Source organism: Periplaneta americana, chromosome 2, assembly GCF_040183065.1.
Source record: "Periplaneta americana isolate PAMFEO1 chromosome 2, P.americana_PAMFEO1_priV1, whole genome shotgun sequence".
Taxonomy (NCBI): domain Eukaryota; kingdom Metazoa; phylum Arthropoda; class Insecta; order Blattodea; family Blattidae; genus Periplaneta; species Periplaneta americana.
Genome location: NC_091118.1, coordinates 187,893,411 through 187,911,151, shown reverse-complemented (window position 1 = coordinate 187,911,151; position 17,741 = coordinate 187,893,411). Strand labels below are relative to the sequence as shown.

At 35.0% G+C, this 17,741-nt stretch overlaps 1 protein-coding gene across 1 annotated transcript in view; it reads left to right on the top strand.

Moving 5' to 3' along the window:
* The window catches only part of T3dh (Type III alcohol dehydrogenase), a 35,199-nt gene extending 17,584 nt beyond the window's left edge, over positions 1-17,615 (top strand). The window contains exons 5-10 of the mRNA XM_069819160.1: positions 2,006-2,174; positions 7,763-7,930; positions 8,369-8,527; positions 10,761-10,912; positions 12,287-12,408; positions 16,542-17,615. Coding sequence (XP_069675261.1) covers positions 2,006-2,174; positions 7,763-7,930; positions 8,369-8,527; positions 10,761-10,912; positions 12,287-12,408; positions 16,542-16,625 — 854 coding nt within the window. The 3' untranslated portion in view covers positions 16,626-17,615. The remainder of the gene's footprint in view (positions 1-2,005; positions 2,175-7,762; positions 7,931-8,368; positions 8,528-10,760; positions 10,913-12,286; positions 12,409-16,541) is intronic.
* The last annotated feature ends 126 nt before the right edge of the window (positions 17,616-17,741 follow it).

Below are 17,741 nucleotides of genomic sequence, written 5' to 3'. Positions count from 1 at the left end.
TAAACTTTTGGACTAGCATCTGACACTAGGGTTGCCAGATGTAGGATAAGGTTTTTTTAAGGAACAGTACGGTATGATTCTTTTTTGTTCCACGTATGGTATAAAATAGGTACCATATGACAAATCACCTTCTCTTGTTGACAACATATTTATGTAACCTACTGATGGCATGTACAGTAGTGGCAAAAAAAAAACCGGATCGACCCTTGTATCTGATTTCAGAGCCTTGTTCACTCCAGAGCCACAATAGACTGGTAACTAAGACTTTCGTGGTTCGAATCCTGCCTGGGAAGGAAACTTTTTTTTGTTCCTTATTCAAATTTATTCCCAATACTTTTCGATTGCTGGTAAAATTCATCTTCTGGGAATAATAAGTTAATTAAGTAGTAAAATATCGCTGCAATCGAAAAGTATTGGGAATAAATTTGAATAAGGAACAAAAAAGAGTTTCCTTCCCAGGTAGGTTTCGAATCACGAAAGTCTTAGTTACCAGTCTATCGTGCTCTGGAGTGAACAAGGCTCTGAAATCAGCTACAAGGGCGGTCCGGTTTTTTTTTTTTTTTTTTGCTACTACTGTACTCAGAAATCTTTTTAATCAAGGACTTTTACTGCCATGATAAAAATACTGATTTTCAGGAAAATGTTATGAGTATGTCCATTGCTGAAAGATGGTTTCTTGTTATTGATTTGATTGACAAAGAAAAATTTAAAAATGTTTCGGTACTGGTATTGGTAAAATTTGTACTGAGTGTGTTTCCATCCAATGCTTTCACTGAAAGAATATTTTCTGTAGTGAAGTTGAAATGGAGGATTCAAAGAAAGAGGAGCTCAGTAAACTTGATAGAAGAACGAGCTGTTGACTTATTTAAAGTTGCAAATGTGAAGTGGAATGAGAGAGAAATTGCAAGTGTAATTAAGTGAATTAGATACTGTATTTGATGTTTTTCAATGTTATGGGTTGAGAGTAGAATGAGGGGTACTATAACTGTAGGAGTATTATAGAAATAAATATATGGAAAGAGGAATAGAATAGAAAATTTAGGAGTGAAGCGAAGAGAAAGGGATCAATACGTAAATAAACAAAGGGTAGGAAAAAAAAGTGATGTAAGTGTTGTAAAATAGAGTAAACAGAAAAGTCAGCAAGTAATGTAGGAGAAAATAGCGTGAAAACAATGATTAATAGTAGGTAGGATTTGAGGGTAGAGAAGAAAATAAATAAATAACGCAAATTATTAAGGAAGGAATATGCAATATTTAATAGGTGAGCGAGAAATGGAAGGGAGACAGTCTAGGTAGGAGGGAGAGAATAGAAGAGGATAGAGGGGGAAGGACATATAGCAATTCAGTCATAACAGACATTAGAAAGTAATCAAGAAATTCTCGGCAAAGAATACATAAATAGAAAAGAGTTGTATGTATTAAAGGGATGGTGGATCGAAAAACAGAAATGTGAAGGCCCACAATAACTGTGAATTGTAAAGTTGACTGACAAATGAATATATATCATATATCATATCATATTTAAAGTTGCAAAAAAATCATGCAGGTAATTTTATGATAATACTGTTTCCCAAAATGCTTTGTTAAATATGGCTAGAAAGAGCAGTGAGTATGAAACTGATGAGTTCAAATTTATTGCAAGCTGTATATATATCTAATTGGAAAATAATCAGTACAAAATTTAAGCAGAGGTAATGCAAGTTTTGTTTAAGTAATAAAGTTTATTGTGGTTTTGTTTAAAGAATATATATTTTCTCATCGGATTCCAATATCAGCAATCACCTACTCTAATCTCTAGTTTACAGTAGTCATAAATTTGTTCCTTATTTTCAATTTGAGAATCTGGCAACCCTAGACAACACACCAAGACATAATTACTGCTTTTATCTCTATTTTCTTCCTGGTTAATAATCAGAACAGGGTTAACGAATGTGTTAAAAACTGCGTTTCTTGCTGTCTGTACGAGAATATTGCAATAATTAATAACTGTGTCACTTTGTTGCAGTGCCTACAACCTCTGGTACCGGCAGTGAAACCACTGGAGTCAGTATTTTTGATTACGAACCTTTGAAAGCGAAGACTGGTATAGCGAACCGTGCTATAAGGCCAACTCTGGGTGTTGTGGATCCCCTTCATACGTTGTCAATGCCAGAAAGGGTCTGCATTTACAGTGGGTAAGAGAAGTGACATCCACTATAGTTGTACACGTCTGACTTTGACTTATAAGTGCTCTGTGAATCTGTATAAGACGTTAAAATTCAAAGTACAGTAAAAGCTCTCAAGTTGGACACCTCTATATCCTGAAAACCGCTCTATCTTGAACATTTTCCTTTAGAACCCATTAAAATGCTATACACTTACAAGGTTTGAGTCTCTGTCTTGGACATTTTCCTTTAGAACCCATTAAAATGCTCTACACTTACAAGGTTTGAGTCTCTGTCTTGGACATTTTCCTTTAGAACCCATTAAAATGCTATACACTTACAAGGTTTGAGTCTCTGTCTTGGACATTTTCCTTTAGAACCCATTAAAATGCTGTACATTTACAAGGTTTGAGTCTCTGTCTTGGACATTTTCCTTTAGAACCCATTAAAATGCTCTACACTTACAAGGTTTGAGTCTCTGTCTTGGACATTTTCCTTTAGAACCCATTAAAATGCTGTACATTTACAAGGTTTGAGTCTCTGTCTTGGACATTTTCCTTTAGAACCCATTAAAATGCTATACACTTACAAGGTTTGAGTCTCTGTCTTGGACATTTTCCTTTAGAACCCATTAAAATGCTATACATTTACAAGGTTTGAGTCTCTGTCTTGGACATTTTCCTTTAGAACCCATTAAAATGCTATACACTTACAAGGTTTGAGTCTCTGTCTTGGACATTTTCCTTTAGAACCCATTAAAATGCTATACACTTACAAGGTTTGAGTCTCTGTCTTGGACATTTTCCTTTAGAACCCATTAAAATGTTATACACTTACAAGGTTTGAGTCTCTGTCTTGGACATTTTCCTTTAGAACCCATTAAAATGCTATACACTTACAAGGTTTGAGTCTCTATCTTGGACATTTTCCTTTAGAACCCATTAAAATGCTATACACTTACAAGGTTTGAGTCTCTGTCTTGGACATTTTCCTTTAGAACCCATTAAAATGCTATACACTTACAAGGTTTGAGTCTCTGTCTTGGACATTTTCCTTTAGAACCCATTAAAATGCTATACACTTACAAGGTTTGAGTCTCTGTCTTGGACATTTTCCTTTAGAACCCATTAAAATGCTCTACACTTACAAGATTTGAGTCTCTGTCTTGGACATTTTCCTTTACAACCCATTACAATGCTATACACTTACAAGGTTTGAGTCTCTGTCTTGGACATTTTCCTTTAGAACCCATTAAAATGCTATACACTTACAAGGTTTGAGTCTCTGTCTTGGACATTTTCCTTTAGAACCCATTAAAATGCTATACACTTACAAGGTTTGAGTCTCTGTCTTGGACATTTTCCTTTAGAACCCATTAAAATGCTATACACTTACAAGGTTTGAGTCTCTGTCTTGGACATTTTCCTTTAGAACCCATTAAAATGCTATACACTTACAAGGTTTGAGTCTCTGTCTTGGACATTTTCCTTTAGAACCCATTAAAATGCTATACACTTACAAGGTTTGAGTCTCTGTCTTGGACATTTTCCTTTAGAACCCATTAAAATGCTATACACTTACAAGGTTTGAGTCTCTGTCTTGGACATTTTCCTTTAGAACCCATTAAAATGCTATACACTTACAAGGTTTGAGTCTCTGTCTTGAACATTTTCCTTTAGAACCCATTAAAATGCTATACACTTACAAGGTTTGAGTCTCTGTCTTGGACATTTTCCTTTAGAACCCATTAAAATGCTATACACTTACAAGGTTTGAGTCTCTGTCTTGAACATTTTCCTTTAGAACCCATTAAAATGCTATACACTTACAAGGTTTGAGTCTCTGTCTTGGACATTTTCCTTTAGAACCCATTAAAATGCTATACACTTACAAGGTTTGAGTCTCTGTCTTGGACATTTTCCTTTAGAACCCATTAAAATGCTCTACACTTACAAGGTTTGAGTCTCTGTCTTGGACATTTTCCTTTACAACCCATTACAATGCTATACACTTACAAGATTTGAGTCTCTGTCTTGGACACTCCTCTATCCTGTAAATTGGACATCCCTCTGGTCATGTTTTTTTTTTTGTAGTGGGTTATTTTACGATGCTGCATCAACATCTCAGGTTATTTTGCGTCTGAATGAAGTGAAGGTGATAATGCCGGTGAAATGAGTCTGGGGTCCAGCACCGATAGTTACCCAGCATTTACTCATATTGGATTGAGAAAAAACCCCGGAAAAAATCTCAACCAGCTAACATACCCCGACCAGAAATCGAACCCGGGCCACCTGGTTTCGCGGCCACACGTGCTAGCCATTACTCTACAGGTGTGGACAGTCATATGTTGGAGAGGTTCATTTTCTCATCTTCGATTTTAACGAGAAAAATGTTTAAAAATATCCTTAGTTTATTTTTTCAGAATTGATAAAGATTCTACCTGGGGGATTAGCTTGTACCCGTATGTACATTGTGGGCTGAAGTGTTATGTACAATAAATAAAGGGTTATGCCTTTAATTATTGCAATTGATCAGAACTTGTGACATTATTTGGACTGCAACGAAAATATGAAAAGAAATTTTTAAATGACAGGATGCAATTAAGGGACAGTGTCTTATGACTTTTTTTTTTCTTCTTTAAAAATATATTTTTCCAGATCTTAACATTTTAAATCCAAATGGAAATGAAATTGTTGGACAATTTTTATGTAGACCTATGTTATTGTCTAAACATAGAGTACAATAGGCATTGAAGCTAGTTTATGAGTAAATAAATGTATTTAGTTGACTCGAATTAATTATTATTATTATTTAAATTATTATTATTATTATTATTATTATTATTATTATATTTGGGGCTAAAAGGGACGAAGTTACAGGAGAATGGAGAAAGTTACACAACACAGAACTGCACGCATTGTATTCTTCACCTGACATAATTAGGAATATTAAATCCAGACGTTTGAGGTGGGCAGGACATGTAGCATGTATGGGCGAATCCTGAAATGCATATGGAGTGTTAGTTGGGAGGCCAGGGGGAATAAAACCTTTCGGGAGGCCGAGACGTAGACGGGAGGATAACATTAAAATGGATTTGAGGGAGGTGGGATATGATGGTAGGGACTGGATTAATCTTGCTCAGGATAGGGACCGCTGGCGGGCTTATGTGAGGGTGGCAATGAACTTCCGGGTTCCTTAAAAGCCATAAGTAAGTAAGTACGTAAATAATAATAATAATAATAATAATAATAATAATAATAATAATAATAATACAATAATCCATTTTGAATCTTGCGTACACCACTTTTAACACTTGAATATAATTAATTGATGAACTAGTGGACTTACAACACGAGTAAGTCCACTAGTTCATTATCACATCCAGAATACACTACTGCATCCAGAAATTTAGTTTCACTCTATATCTTGGACACCTATGTAAATCGGACGTATTTTAGTGGAAATGTAAGTGTCCAACTTAGACAGGTTTTACTGTAATCGAATGACTAGTACTGATTAGAAATCCGAAAATGATTAATGCGATAAAATAAGTGCCGGTATGTCATTGGCCAGACATTAAATTGGCAGTACCATAACACTAATTTAGACACTGGTTGCTAATTAAAATTAAAGTAAACTGTGCAGAATAAGTTGGTAGCTCAGTTTGAATTTATGCGTGAAGACCAATATGGAAATTAATAATATTAATTATTTTTAACCATGGTTAATCACTTGCTTGAAGTATCCTATATCATTACAGACCATCATTATTACATCAAAATATTGATATTGGCTAGTATTTCATTATCCTGCGGCCATATAATAATACAATGAAAGCTCTTAACGACAGCCGAATTAACCTTTGCCAAGAAAATACTCAAACTGTGATGCAAGTCTGAATTATTGAAATAAAAGTAATCTTGATTAAAGAGAATTATTGGTTACATCATACTGTGTTGCATTTATCTACCGGCTACCAACTCATATCTGCTGTATTAACTGCCTTAAGATAAGTACCTATAATAAGATAAGTTGCCAAGATGAATATGGATTGAAAGTACATGTAAACATTAAGCAATTCTTGCAGAAGTTTGGGGAGAAGGCAAGATCCTGTGCAAATATTTTCCTTGTGTTACTATGTAGGCTACTCTTGATATGATATTGCTGAAGACAAAGATGTACACAAATCGAGACAATTATAATTATGCAGTGGCGGTCTGTGAGGAATTCTGGTGGTGGTGCCAAAAATGAAAAAAAGATTGTACGAAAATTACCCTAGTGAAATGATAATCGCAGCTCACGTTTACATTATGTTAAATAAAACATTAATTAAACCAGCTATTTTACCAGGTGTGCAGTTAATAATGCATCTAGTAACAGTTACAATAACATTTCCGAAACTAATAACGAAATTTACAGATACAGATAATGCAAAACTTTCACAGTATTGTTAGTCAAACACAAGTAACTTTTATAACTAGTAAAATTACTGGCAAAAACACACGAGAGAAACAGTGATATAGATAATAAACGAACACGTTTGCACTTTATTTAACAGGCCGATGAATCCAAGGCAGCGGCCTGAATAACACATGTTCATGTCCTGCACAGATCTCATGTATCGTTAACAGAAGCATCAATATTATAGCAACAGTGTAGCGATATTTAGTTGCCACAAAATAAAACAAATATTACACAACATTAACAAACAGTTTTACATAATATGAAAAAATATTTATCTTTCTAAAAAGAACCATGATCTCTAAATTTAATATAGTTAAATGGATAAAGGCTGGTTCACAATAAACCGGGAACGGAAACGGCAACGAGAACGAGAACGGAAATAATGTTAAAATAAATGTATTTAAATGTGAGCGTTCACAATAGTTAATTGTGAATCCTCGCTTTTGAATACACTTATTTTAACAATATTTCCGTTCTCGTTCTCGTTGCCGTTTCCGTTCTCGGTTTATTGTGAATCAGCCTTAATACTTTACACATTCAAATCCAAGTTATTTGCTTTAGTTTCGAAATGGCAACATTACATTAACATTTGGCGCAGAACTTTAACTTGCGTTTTCGTGCAAGTCTGCGGTTGATGGCAAAGAGTTTGTAATATTACAAACTCTTTGGTTGATGGTTCCTGCCTAACGTCTCCAACAGCCCTGCCATCTAGCGAAATTTCTGCATTACTGTGCTCTAGAGGGCGGAATATTAACTACTGAGTCAAATAGAATTCTGCTCAGTGTCTGCCATAAGAAACGCATATAAACTAGAATCAGTAGCCTTTTGCACAGTGTTATATGGACGTAGAGAGTGCCACACTGAAGTGGCTCCAACATTCGGAGAACCGCTGCAAGAGTGCGTCCCGATCTGTGCACGTGCTCATTCAGATGAAATACGAATAAAATGTGTAGAAATAAACTATTACAACTGCTTTTTAGGATATTATTTTTTGTTTCTTTCATTGGCGGTGTGCCATGGCACACTGGCACTACCCCAAAAGCCGCCCCTGTAATTATGTATGTATATTTATGCCCGGACTGACCAAGTACTAGAGGAAAGTTCTTAATATAGTAACATACAAAATAGTAAACAAGACTTATTATGTTTCATAGATTTGATGTGCTGTGTCATGCACTGGAATCGTACACGGCAATTCCGTACACAGAACGCAGCCCTCGTCCTGCGAACCCCATTCTGCGTCCAGCTTATCAAGGACAGAATCCTATTTCTGACGTCTGGGCCAGATATGCACTGCAAATTATGAGGAAATATTTTGAAAGGTAAGAACTTCGAACAATTGTGAACTTAAGCATCTAAAAGTTACGGCCGAAGTGCAAGAGGTCAAATGACTTTATTGTCAAACGCCTGGCATTAGAAAACAACAACAACATATTTAAATTAACTCATTGCTATTATAAGTACATGGTTTTCTATTTTCAATTTGTGCGTAGTTTTAGTGATTCTCTGTATGAAATGAAGTATTCTCACATAAAATTTGAACGAAAATAAAATTTCTTTAGAAGACTTAAGTAAGTGTGTAGTTTGAGAGGAAGTTTCGACATGATCTCATTAACAGTCTCCTTGTTTGGTCAGTCTTTGTATTAAAAGTGAGACGTGTCACAAAACTAAATCATATATTTTAATGTCAGAGCACTGAATGCATCACATTATTGTTACGTAAATAGCAAAAGGAATGAGTCTTCTTTTTTTTTTTTCAGAGCTGTCTATCGACCTGATGATGTTGAAGCCCGGTCAAGCATGCATTTGGCATCCACAATGGCTGGAGTAGGTTTTGGTAATGCTGGAGTACATCTTTGCCATGGTATGTCTTACCCAATTTCAGGAAATGTGCGATCATTCCAGCCAGCAGGATACAGGTAAGATTTCTGTTTACGACTGTTATATATACTTATTATTGTTAGTTGAACAGTAAAAGCTTTCCACTCTGAAAAGATAAATAACAAGTCAAAATGGAAATTGACAAAAAAGGTTTTTGGGGTAGGCCTACGTAGTTAATTTGTACGATATATTGCCAGAATTTCATCATTTATCCATTCATCAATAATAATAATAATAATAATAATAATAATAATAATAATAATAATAATAATAATAACGATAACATTAACAACAACAACAATAATAATAATAATAATAATAATAATAATAATAATAATAATAATAATAATGATAACAATAATATTAATAATAATAATAATAATAATAATAATAATAATAATAATAATAATAATAATAATTTTGAAATCCCTAAATCTCTCTTAAACTCCGAAATTTCTTGTATTTCGTAAAACTAGTTACAGTACTGGTACTTTTTGTACATATATTAAAAATTAGTACTTTAAAATGTATTGTTCATTCCAGGACCTACTTCCCTTTCTTCTGTGCGCTTCTATTTAAATTCTCTTTTGTTCCATTCTTTCCCTTTCCATTTTCTCTACCATATATATTTCAGGCGCTTGCCTGCCGATCTGAAGTTGCGTTCGGGAGCGGGTTCTATCCCCGCTTGGGCTGATTACCTGGTTGGGTTTTTTCCGAGGTTTTCCCCAACCGTAATGTGAATACAAGGTAATCTATGGCGAATCCTCGGCCTCATCTCGCCAAATATCATCTCGCTATCACCAATCTCATCGACGCTAAATAACCTAGTAGTTGATACAGCGTCGTTAAATAACCAACTAAAATAAATAAAAAATATATATTTCAGGGGAAGTCCCTCCCCTCTCCCCTCCACCCATTCCACAGGAACTTAAAATTTTCCCCTGGAAATTTCAGACACCTCGAACAATTTATTTTAATTTTAAGTTATTTCTGTTGACTTTAACATCAAAAAGCTTAATTACAGAATGTATGATTTTTTTTTATTTTTTATTTACTCCATCAATATCATATTAGCAATCCATAGCAAAGCTTTTGAAATACCTAACTGAGAATTTTTTTTTTAATATTCTTAATAAAGTGACTTTTTTTTTTAATATGACAAAATATTTTTTTAAATTAACTATATAAGTTAAAACTAATGAATGAACTAAGAGTTGTTCACAAATATGAACTAAACTTGCATGTAAAATTTCACTGCAATATTTAAAAACTTTCTGAGTTAGTAGGGAAAAGATATTGAAAAATAAAAGTTTCGAGAAAAGCAACAAACATACGAATGAGTGAAAAAGGTTTAGGTGAAGTGACTGCACATTTTCCTACTATTCATTCATTCATAATTTTCTGCTCAAGGGCAGGTCTTCCACTGCAAACCCAGCAATCTCCAGTCTTTCCTATTTTCTGCCTTGCTCTTTGTCTCTGCACCGAAAGTCCAATCTAAAAATAACAGTAATACATAAATAAATTTATTGAAAAATCGCATTTTTTAACCTTTAAACCTCTTAAATGATTCCATTTATATACATATGTATTTTGAATAATAGTTCAAGGAAATAAACTGTAAACAGTAATATCACTATAGTCGCGACGCTGTTATTCCCGGCGTGACTCCTCCTCTTTGCTTATGTCTTAGGAAGTGAAGGCTCTATAAGGTCTAGGTAGATAGTATCGTTCGCCATTTTTGTTCTTTCGTTGCCGAGCTACCATACGAGGAATCTATTTGCCACATCATTAAACATTATCACGTCGTAGCTCCTATGATAATAAATCAAACACACTGTAATTCAGCAAATAAGTGAGCAGCAAATAACGTCTTTGTGTGCTTTCTGCAAACGCCAACGAAAGAGCCAAAATGGCGGGCGATTATATTAAGTATTTATCGAGCCTTAAGAAATGAATAACGTCTTCCTCAGCGAATCACAAGACGCACATGTTTAAATGTAGCTGACCTGCAACGCGATTGGCTGCCGGAAATTAGAATGACAGGACTATAGGAACATGTTCAAGGAACTGAACTGTTCTAAAACACGTAAAATATATACGAGGAAGAATGGATCATCTTCGTGACAGTATTATTTTGCCTTATTTATTATTTTTTTTAGAAATTAGGAAAGTATAGTATAGACTATGGACCTATTTGATGAAAGTGCTATTCAATTTGATAATGCACAAATTAGTAATTCATGACAACTTAAACCTGATGTCTCTCAACAGCGACGACCATCCCATCATACCTCACGGCTTGTCAGTGGTAATGAGTTCCCCTGCTGTGTTCTCCTTCACCGGACCAGCTTGTCCCGAACGTCATTTGGAAGCTGCAGGGCTGCTGGGCAAAGATGTCAGCAATGCAAAGAGAGCAGATGCAGGTACTTTAACCCTTAGTTTATACTTTCCTATTTTTCATATGCTAGAAATTGAAAAATAAAATTACAATGCTATATTTCTAGCAGTTTTTCTTTAATTTCTCATTATACGAATATAACGAGAAAGCATTGAAATACTGCACTGAAGGAAAAAAAGTTTTCGGAATATGTATGATAAGTACTTTCTTGTGTTAAATATTAACGTACCTTGTTAACATGTTTCGACCTACTTTCGGTCATCTTCGGAGTTCCATACATATTCCGAAGTGATACAGTGTTAAAAGTTGTGTAATCAGAATGTATAAAAAAAGTCTATTACAAGATTTTCTTATGAGTTTAACAACTGAGAAAGATTGAAGGTAAAAGTTTAGACAACTTGAGTAGTTGTTCTGAAATGCATACAGTGTTTACGGAAAAAAAAAAAATTGTTAAGTTTCGTTAACAGATGGTTGGTATACAGAGTCATCTGTTAACGAAACTTAACAAATTTTTTTCCCGTAAACACTGTATGCATGCTGTAGCATTTGAGAACAACTACTCCAGTTGTCTAAACTTTTACCTTCAGTCTTTCCCAGTTGTTAAACTCGTAAGAAATCTTATAATAGACATTTTTTTTCTAGACTTTCGTCTGTCTTATCTCTGTAAACTGTCACATTACACATTATAGAAACACTTATTATGAAATTGTAAATGTACTTACCATTGGAGAATTTGAATCAACAACATAGCCAGTGCTCCAAAACAGAAGTTCAATGCTTAACCACAGAATTACTGAGAGTTAAAAAATGAGAATGAAATGTTCCCCATCGAGTGTCTTACATGACATCATAGTTGGTATAGAATGGTAAAAGGAAATGTCAAGATAGGATATAAAATTAAAACTAACTTAAGTAGCTACACCAAGCCAAACATCATGAAACAAACTAAAGCTAGATTGAGAAAATTAAGCCTAATCTAAAGCAAAAATTGGTGGATACAAAATTACGTAAATAGACTAAAAGTAGCTTAAGAAAATCAAACCTAATCTAAGGTAAAAATCAGTGGACCCAAAAAATCACGTAAAGAAACTAAAAGTAACCTAAGAAAACTAAACCTAACCTAAAGCAAAAAATGCGAGTGTAAGTAAATTGGTCACGCACAGCTACAAGTACTGTATCTGCTGACTAAAAAAAAAAAGACGTGATTATCTGGATTCTAGACTTAACTAAACTTTCTCATTGTTATGACAACTGGGAAAGACAGTCTAAGATAGTTTACACCATATTTCCAGCAGTAGTATGACTCTGTGAACCAAATTAAGTTCAAGGATTTTTCCTTATTTTATTTTGCTATTAGAAAGTTGGTGCTGAATTATTTGGCTAACAATCTATTTTACAGGTTTGATTTTGGCAGACACAGTTAGAGGATACATGAATACAATGAAAGTGGAGAATGGCCTTAGTGCTCTAGGGTATACGAAGGAAGACATTCCAAACTTGGTGAAAGGAACCTTGCCACAGGTAAGATATTTTCTCATACTTCAAGAAATAAATGTTTGCTAAAAATATGAATTAGTTAAAATTGAGGGTATCTGATAAAAATAAAAAGTAATTTTTTGTCATAAACACAAAAAGAAGAGTCATAGGACATTTAATATTATTGTATGAGGGGGATCCAGGAAATAACGACCGTTCGCGCATACCCGCCACGCAGCTGACTCCCCTTCCTCGTATGAAGGTCAACTGGCTTCCTTAACATGTGTTCTCATAATGTTGTGAGTACTGGTTGAAACAAGTCGCCATTGTGCATTTTGTGTTACTTCAAAATGAACGACGTGATTGATAATCCCGCCGACTGTGAGGTGAGGAGTGTGATTCGATTTTTGAATGCCCGACATTTGAAACCTGCAGAAATTTACCGGCAATTGAAAGAAGTGTATGGTGATACTGTAATGAATGAAAGAAATGTGAGAAAATGGTGCGAAATGTTCAACAATGGGCGAACAAATGTCCACGATGAAACTCGACCCGGACGCCCATCACTCATCACAGAAGACCTGAAGACTAAAGTGAACGACAGAATCTTGCAAGACAGGCACACATCACTCGACGAATTGCATATTGCCTTTCCTGACATTTCTCGTTCTTTGCTTGGTGAAATTGTGTCGCAACATCTTGGCTATCACAAAATCTGTGCACGATGGGTTCCACGGCAACTGAGTGACCAACACAAAACTTAGAGAATGGCCTCAGCATTGACATTCTTGATGCGATATCACACAGATGGAGACGCCTTTCTTGATCAAATTGTGACTGGTGATGAGACCTGGGTGTCTCACAACACCCCAGAGACCAAGCGCCAATCATGTGAGTGGCATCATCCCTATTCACCCAAGAAACCGAGAAAATTCAAACAGACTCTCTCAACACAAAAAGTCATGGCTACTGTCTTTTGGGATCGCAAAGGTGTTCTTTTGCTGGATTTCATGCCAAAAGGCACTACGATCAATGCAAATCGTTATTGTGAGACTTTACAAAAACTACGGCGAGCCATCCAAAACAAGAGGCGAGGAATGCTTTCGAGAGGAATTGTTCTTCTTCACGACAATGCCCGCCCGCACACTGCTGCTTCAACTCGAGAATTGCTGGACCAATTCGGTTGGGAAATCTTTGATCATCCGCCCTATAGTCCAGACCTTGCTCCTAGCGATTTTCACCTTTTCACTAAGCTGAAAGACTTTCTGGGTGGTACGCGTTTTGGAAGTGATGAAGAGTTGAAGAAGACAGTGAACACCTGGCTTAATGAACTGGCGGCAGAGGAGTATAACACGGGAATTCTAAAGCTAGTGAACAGATATGACAAATGTTTAAATGTAAGTGGTGATTATGTAGAGAAGTAAAGGAAGCTTCAGTTATGTAACAGACTTTGTTTTTTCAAATAAATATATTTTTTTTAATTATTACAACAAAACGGTCGTTATTTCCTGGATCTCCCTCGTAATATGTTACCTAACAGGAAACTAAGTTATTAATAGAGTTGGGAAGGTATATCTGTGCTGATGCATTAAGTATTTTTTCGCGCAGGACTGAGACAGTGATATACAGTATCTGCAACATATTTACTCACCACGAAACAAGCAACCTGAAGTCTTCTAAGTCTTTGGTTTGTTTTTGCTAATTATGTTGTTCCGGAGGTGATCAAAAACAAGATATCTGCAATCATTATGAGTTCTAACTTCTTTTTTAAAATCCCACATGCAGAAGCTGGCCACTTCTGACATCTTGTAATAATAACAGAAGATGCATGCATCCTGCAGTACTAGGTGCTAAATACTAATACACCATTTCTTGTGCTTTTTGTATACCTTTACTATCTTCAATTGTTTCATTTAATGCACACATGAACGCTGCTTCTAATGAAAGTAGAAAACATTATAACAGAATGCAGAATTGTCACAAGAAAAAAAAAAAAAGGCAACAGGCTAATGCTCGTTGGGTAAGGCAGTTTACGTCATTTTCTTTTACTGTGGTGCATCTAGAGTAAGGTTACCAGATTCTTTTCGCAATTTCTGGGAACAGACATCAATATATATGAAAAAATTACCTTTAACATTTCTGTTAGCATTATAACAGCAAACAAAGCATTTTTTTCTTGCAAATCTTCATTTATTAAAATCAAGATTATTATCTAAATCAGCTAAGCTCAAATTATATAAAACATTAATAAAACTTGTCATATCATATTCGATTGAATTGTGGAAGTTAAAATAATGATGATGATGATGAAAATGCTTTACGAGTATTTGAGAGAAAGATTATTGTCAGACTCGTGTGTGAAACTGGCACATGGGGAATTAGATCGAATTCAGAGATTAGCCTAATATTGGAAGGAGATGATTTAGTAAGGTATGTCAAACCTTTAAGAATTAGCTGGCTGGACAATATAGATGGGATAGAAAGGGACATAATACCAATATTACCTCTTACATAATGATGTAGTAAGAGTTAGAAAAAAGGGAGGACCAAGGAAAGAATGGTTGCAGGACATAGAACAGAATTTAGGGAGAATGGAAATTAAAGGTTGGAAAGGACTGGCGCAACAAAGAGATGATTAGAGGAGGATTGTGAAAGACGTCAAAGCCCAACTAGGGCTGTAGAGTCATGGTGGAAGGATTAGACTGGGTGTATATGTACCTTACCTCTTGTATTATGTTTATCCTTCCTAGTTATCATAAGCAGTGGCTTGAAACATACATATCTGCACGATAAGAGAGAAATGCGCCACTTCTAAATGTTCAAAATACTCACCTATAAGCAGTGGCGGCCGCTGATCATGTTGCAGCGTTGCACAACGACCAAATTTTTCCCGCATATTAAAATTTTGTTTATATTAAATAACTAAACAGATTTTAAGTTTCCTTCTCGTCCAATTTAAATATATACTTTTTTTTTATTTATATATAATTTAAGAATTCGAGTATAAAATAATCAGCGTTTATAAAATTCATCAAATTGTGAATACTTCAGAAGTGGTCGTTGTGAGGCTCAAGCAACAGCCAGATTCGTGTAGGGGCTGGTACTGAAGGTAGGCTCAGTTCAGAGTTCCCTATCCCAGCAGTTAACACAACTGGTCGCGGCAAAGCTCTTGCAACAACCGGAAGCAAATAGTTCTTGTATTTGCCTGTAGATTGCAGAAGTGACCATTCCGAATGGACACATTTGCTGGATGACTCGTGGCTCGAGACGAAATTTTCAGATTTTTTCCAAGTCTTCGTTTCTCATGTGGTTTCTCACTTCCTGACTTCCTGTTTCCTGACCAACGTGTAGCTAGGTGAGCACGTGGTCCAGTCATTTTATAATCGTGTGAAATCCATTAAAGCCTCTCTTAAATATTTAGTTTTTGTTGGAATTTAAGTAGTTTTATGTGAATTGTGCTGCATAATACATTTTTTTTTATTGGATGTGATATTTTCGTTAAGTTTGTGACATAGATACGTAGGCATATAACGTTATGAATTTTGTAAGTTGTTTAAAAAACAGGAACTTTTCTGGAGTATAATGAGTTTTATGTGAATTGTGGTAGTTATCACAACTTTTATAGTACAGTGATGTTTTCTTCAAGTTCGTGATATACGTGCGTTTACCATTATGAATTATGTAAATAGTTTACAAAACAAGAACTTCTCTGTACTTTCTGATGAAGAAAAAAAAAATTAAAGAATTTGGTAAACCATTACCTGATCTAAATATTTTCAGACAGTTACTACAGGGAAAAGACAGTTCAAGAGAATTTTTAGAAAGACAATTTACAATAATCATGACTGGCTTTGTGGTTGTGAAGTGAAAAACGCACCGTTTTGTTTTCCGTGTATTTTGTTTGATGGGGAACAGTCGTGGACAAGAATGGACATTATTGATATTAATCATTTAAGTACCAGCATTGGATTAAAATGTTCATGACCATGTACTGATAAAGGTAAATAATTCTACTCCACTCATCACAGAAAGTGCAACACCTAGACCCAAATTTCACCGGCCGCCACTGCCTATAAGGACAGAATGGTCAAAGGCCTCAGTCCATGGAGATGGATAACACAATTGTGCAACTTATTTCAGTCTTGTAATGCTAATGTATTTTTAATTTTTAATTACAGCATCGCATAACAAAGCTGGCCCCACGAGAGCAGAGTGAAGAGGATCTTTCAAAATTGTTCGAGAACTCACTTACGGTTTTCTAAGATGTGATTTTTGCTGGCCTTGTCTTCATGTATTACCGGTACTGAATAATTTTTCCAACAGCTACATAACTTCTACCTCCCCCTTAAGTCCGAAAGTACAAACACAAAAAAAGGTTTTTGTCAGATGCAAGATCTTAATGGGTAGGGTACTGCATATTTTATAAGTGTCTAGACATTACAATTCACTTCATATGTTCCTCAGGTGTATGTCTAAAAGAGAGTGGTTCTCTGAATAGATTATGCATCAGAATCAAGGAAGGAAATCACAGATTCCAAGGTTGCTAATAAAAATTATGCATTTGAACACATGCTTTTAATTCCCTTATATGACATTTTGTTACTGTATTTCTCATGGAAGGAAAAAAAGGTTTATAACTTTAGAATGCCCATTATAACACACCTTGCCATTCTTCACTGCATATCAGAAGAACATTAATTTAAATGGATGCATAATTGTTTATGAACGCATCTATTAAATGTATGTTGTGCACACTTACAATTAATTATGTTTTTAAAGCTAGGCTTATCATGTATGGTGCCATACCCGAATACTTAGGCATCAGCACCTATTAAAAGGTTTTTAGGTTATGTTCTCCTTAAAAGAGTTGTCACGTGAATCCCATGGAGTTCGTCTTCTAAGATCATAGTATGTTGCAGTTGCGTCTTATTACTAGTATTGATGATCAGATACAGAGAAATGGGAGTACCCCAAGAAACCTGCTCAACACCAGATTTGCCTAACCACAAATTGTACTTGGACTAGCCAGGATTTGAACTCTGGGTCTTTAGTATGCTAGCTGTTTGGATAAGTGTGTGCCAAGTGAGCTTGGGTATGAAGGTTTCTGTGCATATATTATACTGAGTAACATGTGTTGTAGTCATCTTCCATTAAGTGCAAGAGATAAGTAAATCAAAAATGTAATATTTTCTATGCTTATACTTACTTCAACTTTTGTAATTAAAAAATTATTTTTGTATGTAACTAACAAACTCTGTTTTTGCTTACCTCTTCCTCCTGTATCCTTTTATAAATGGAAAATATGAAAAAAAAAAAAAAAAAAACAGAAGAATAAATATTGCAATATTTTTTAGGAAAAAATGTCATAATTATTTATC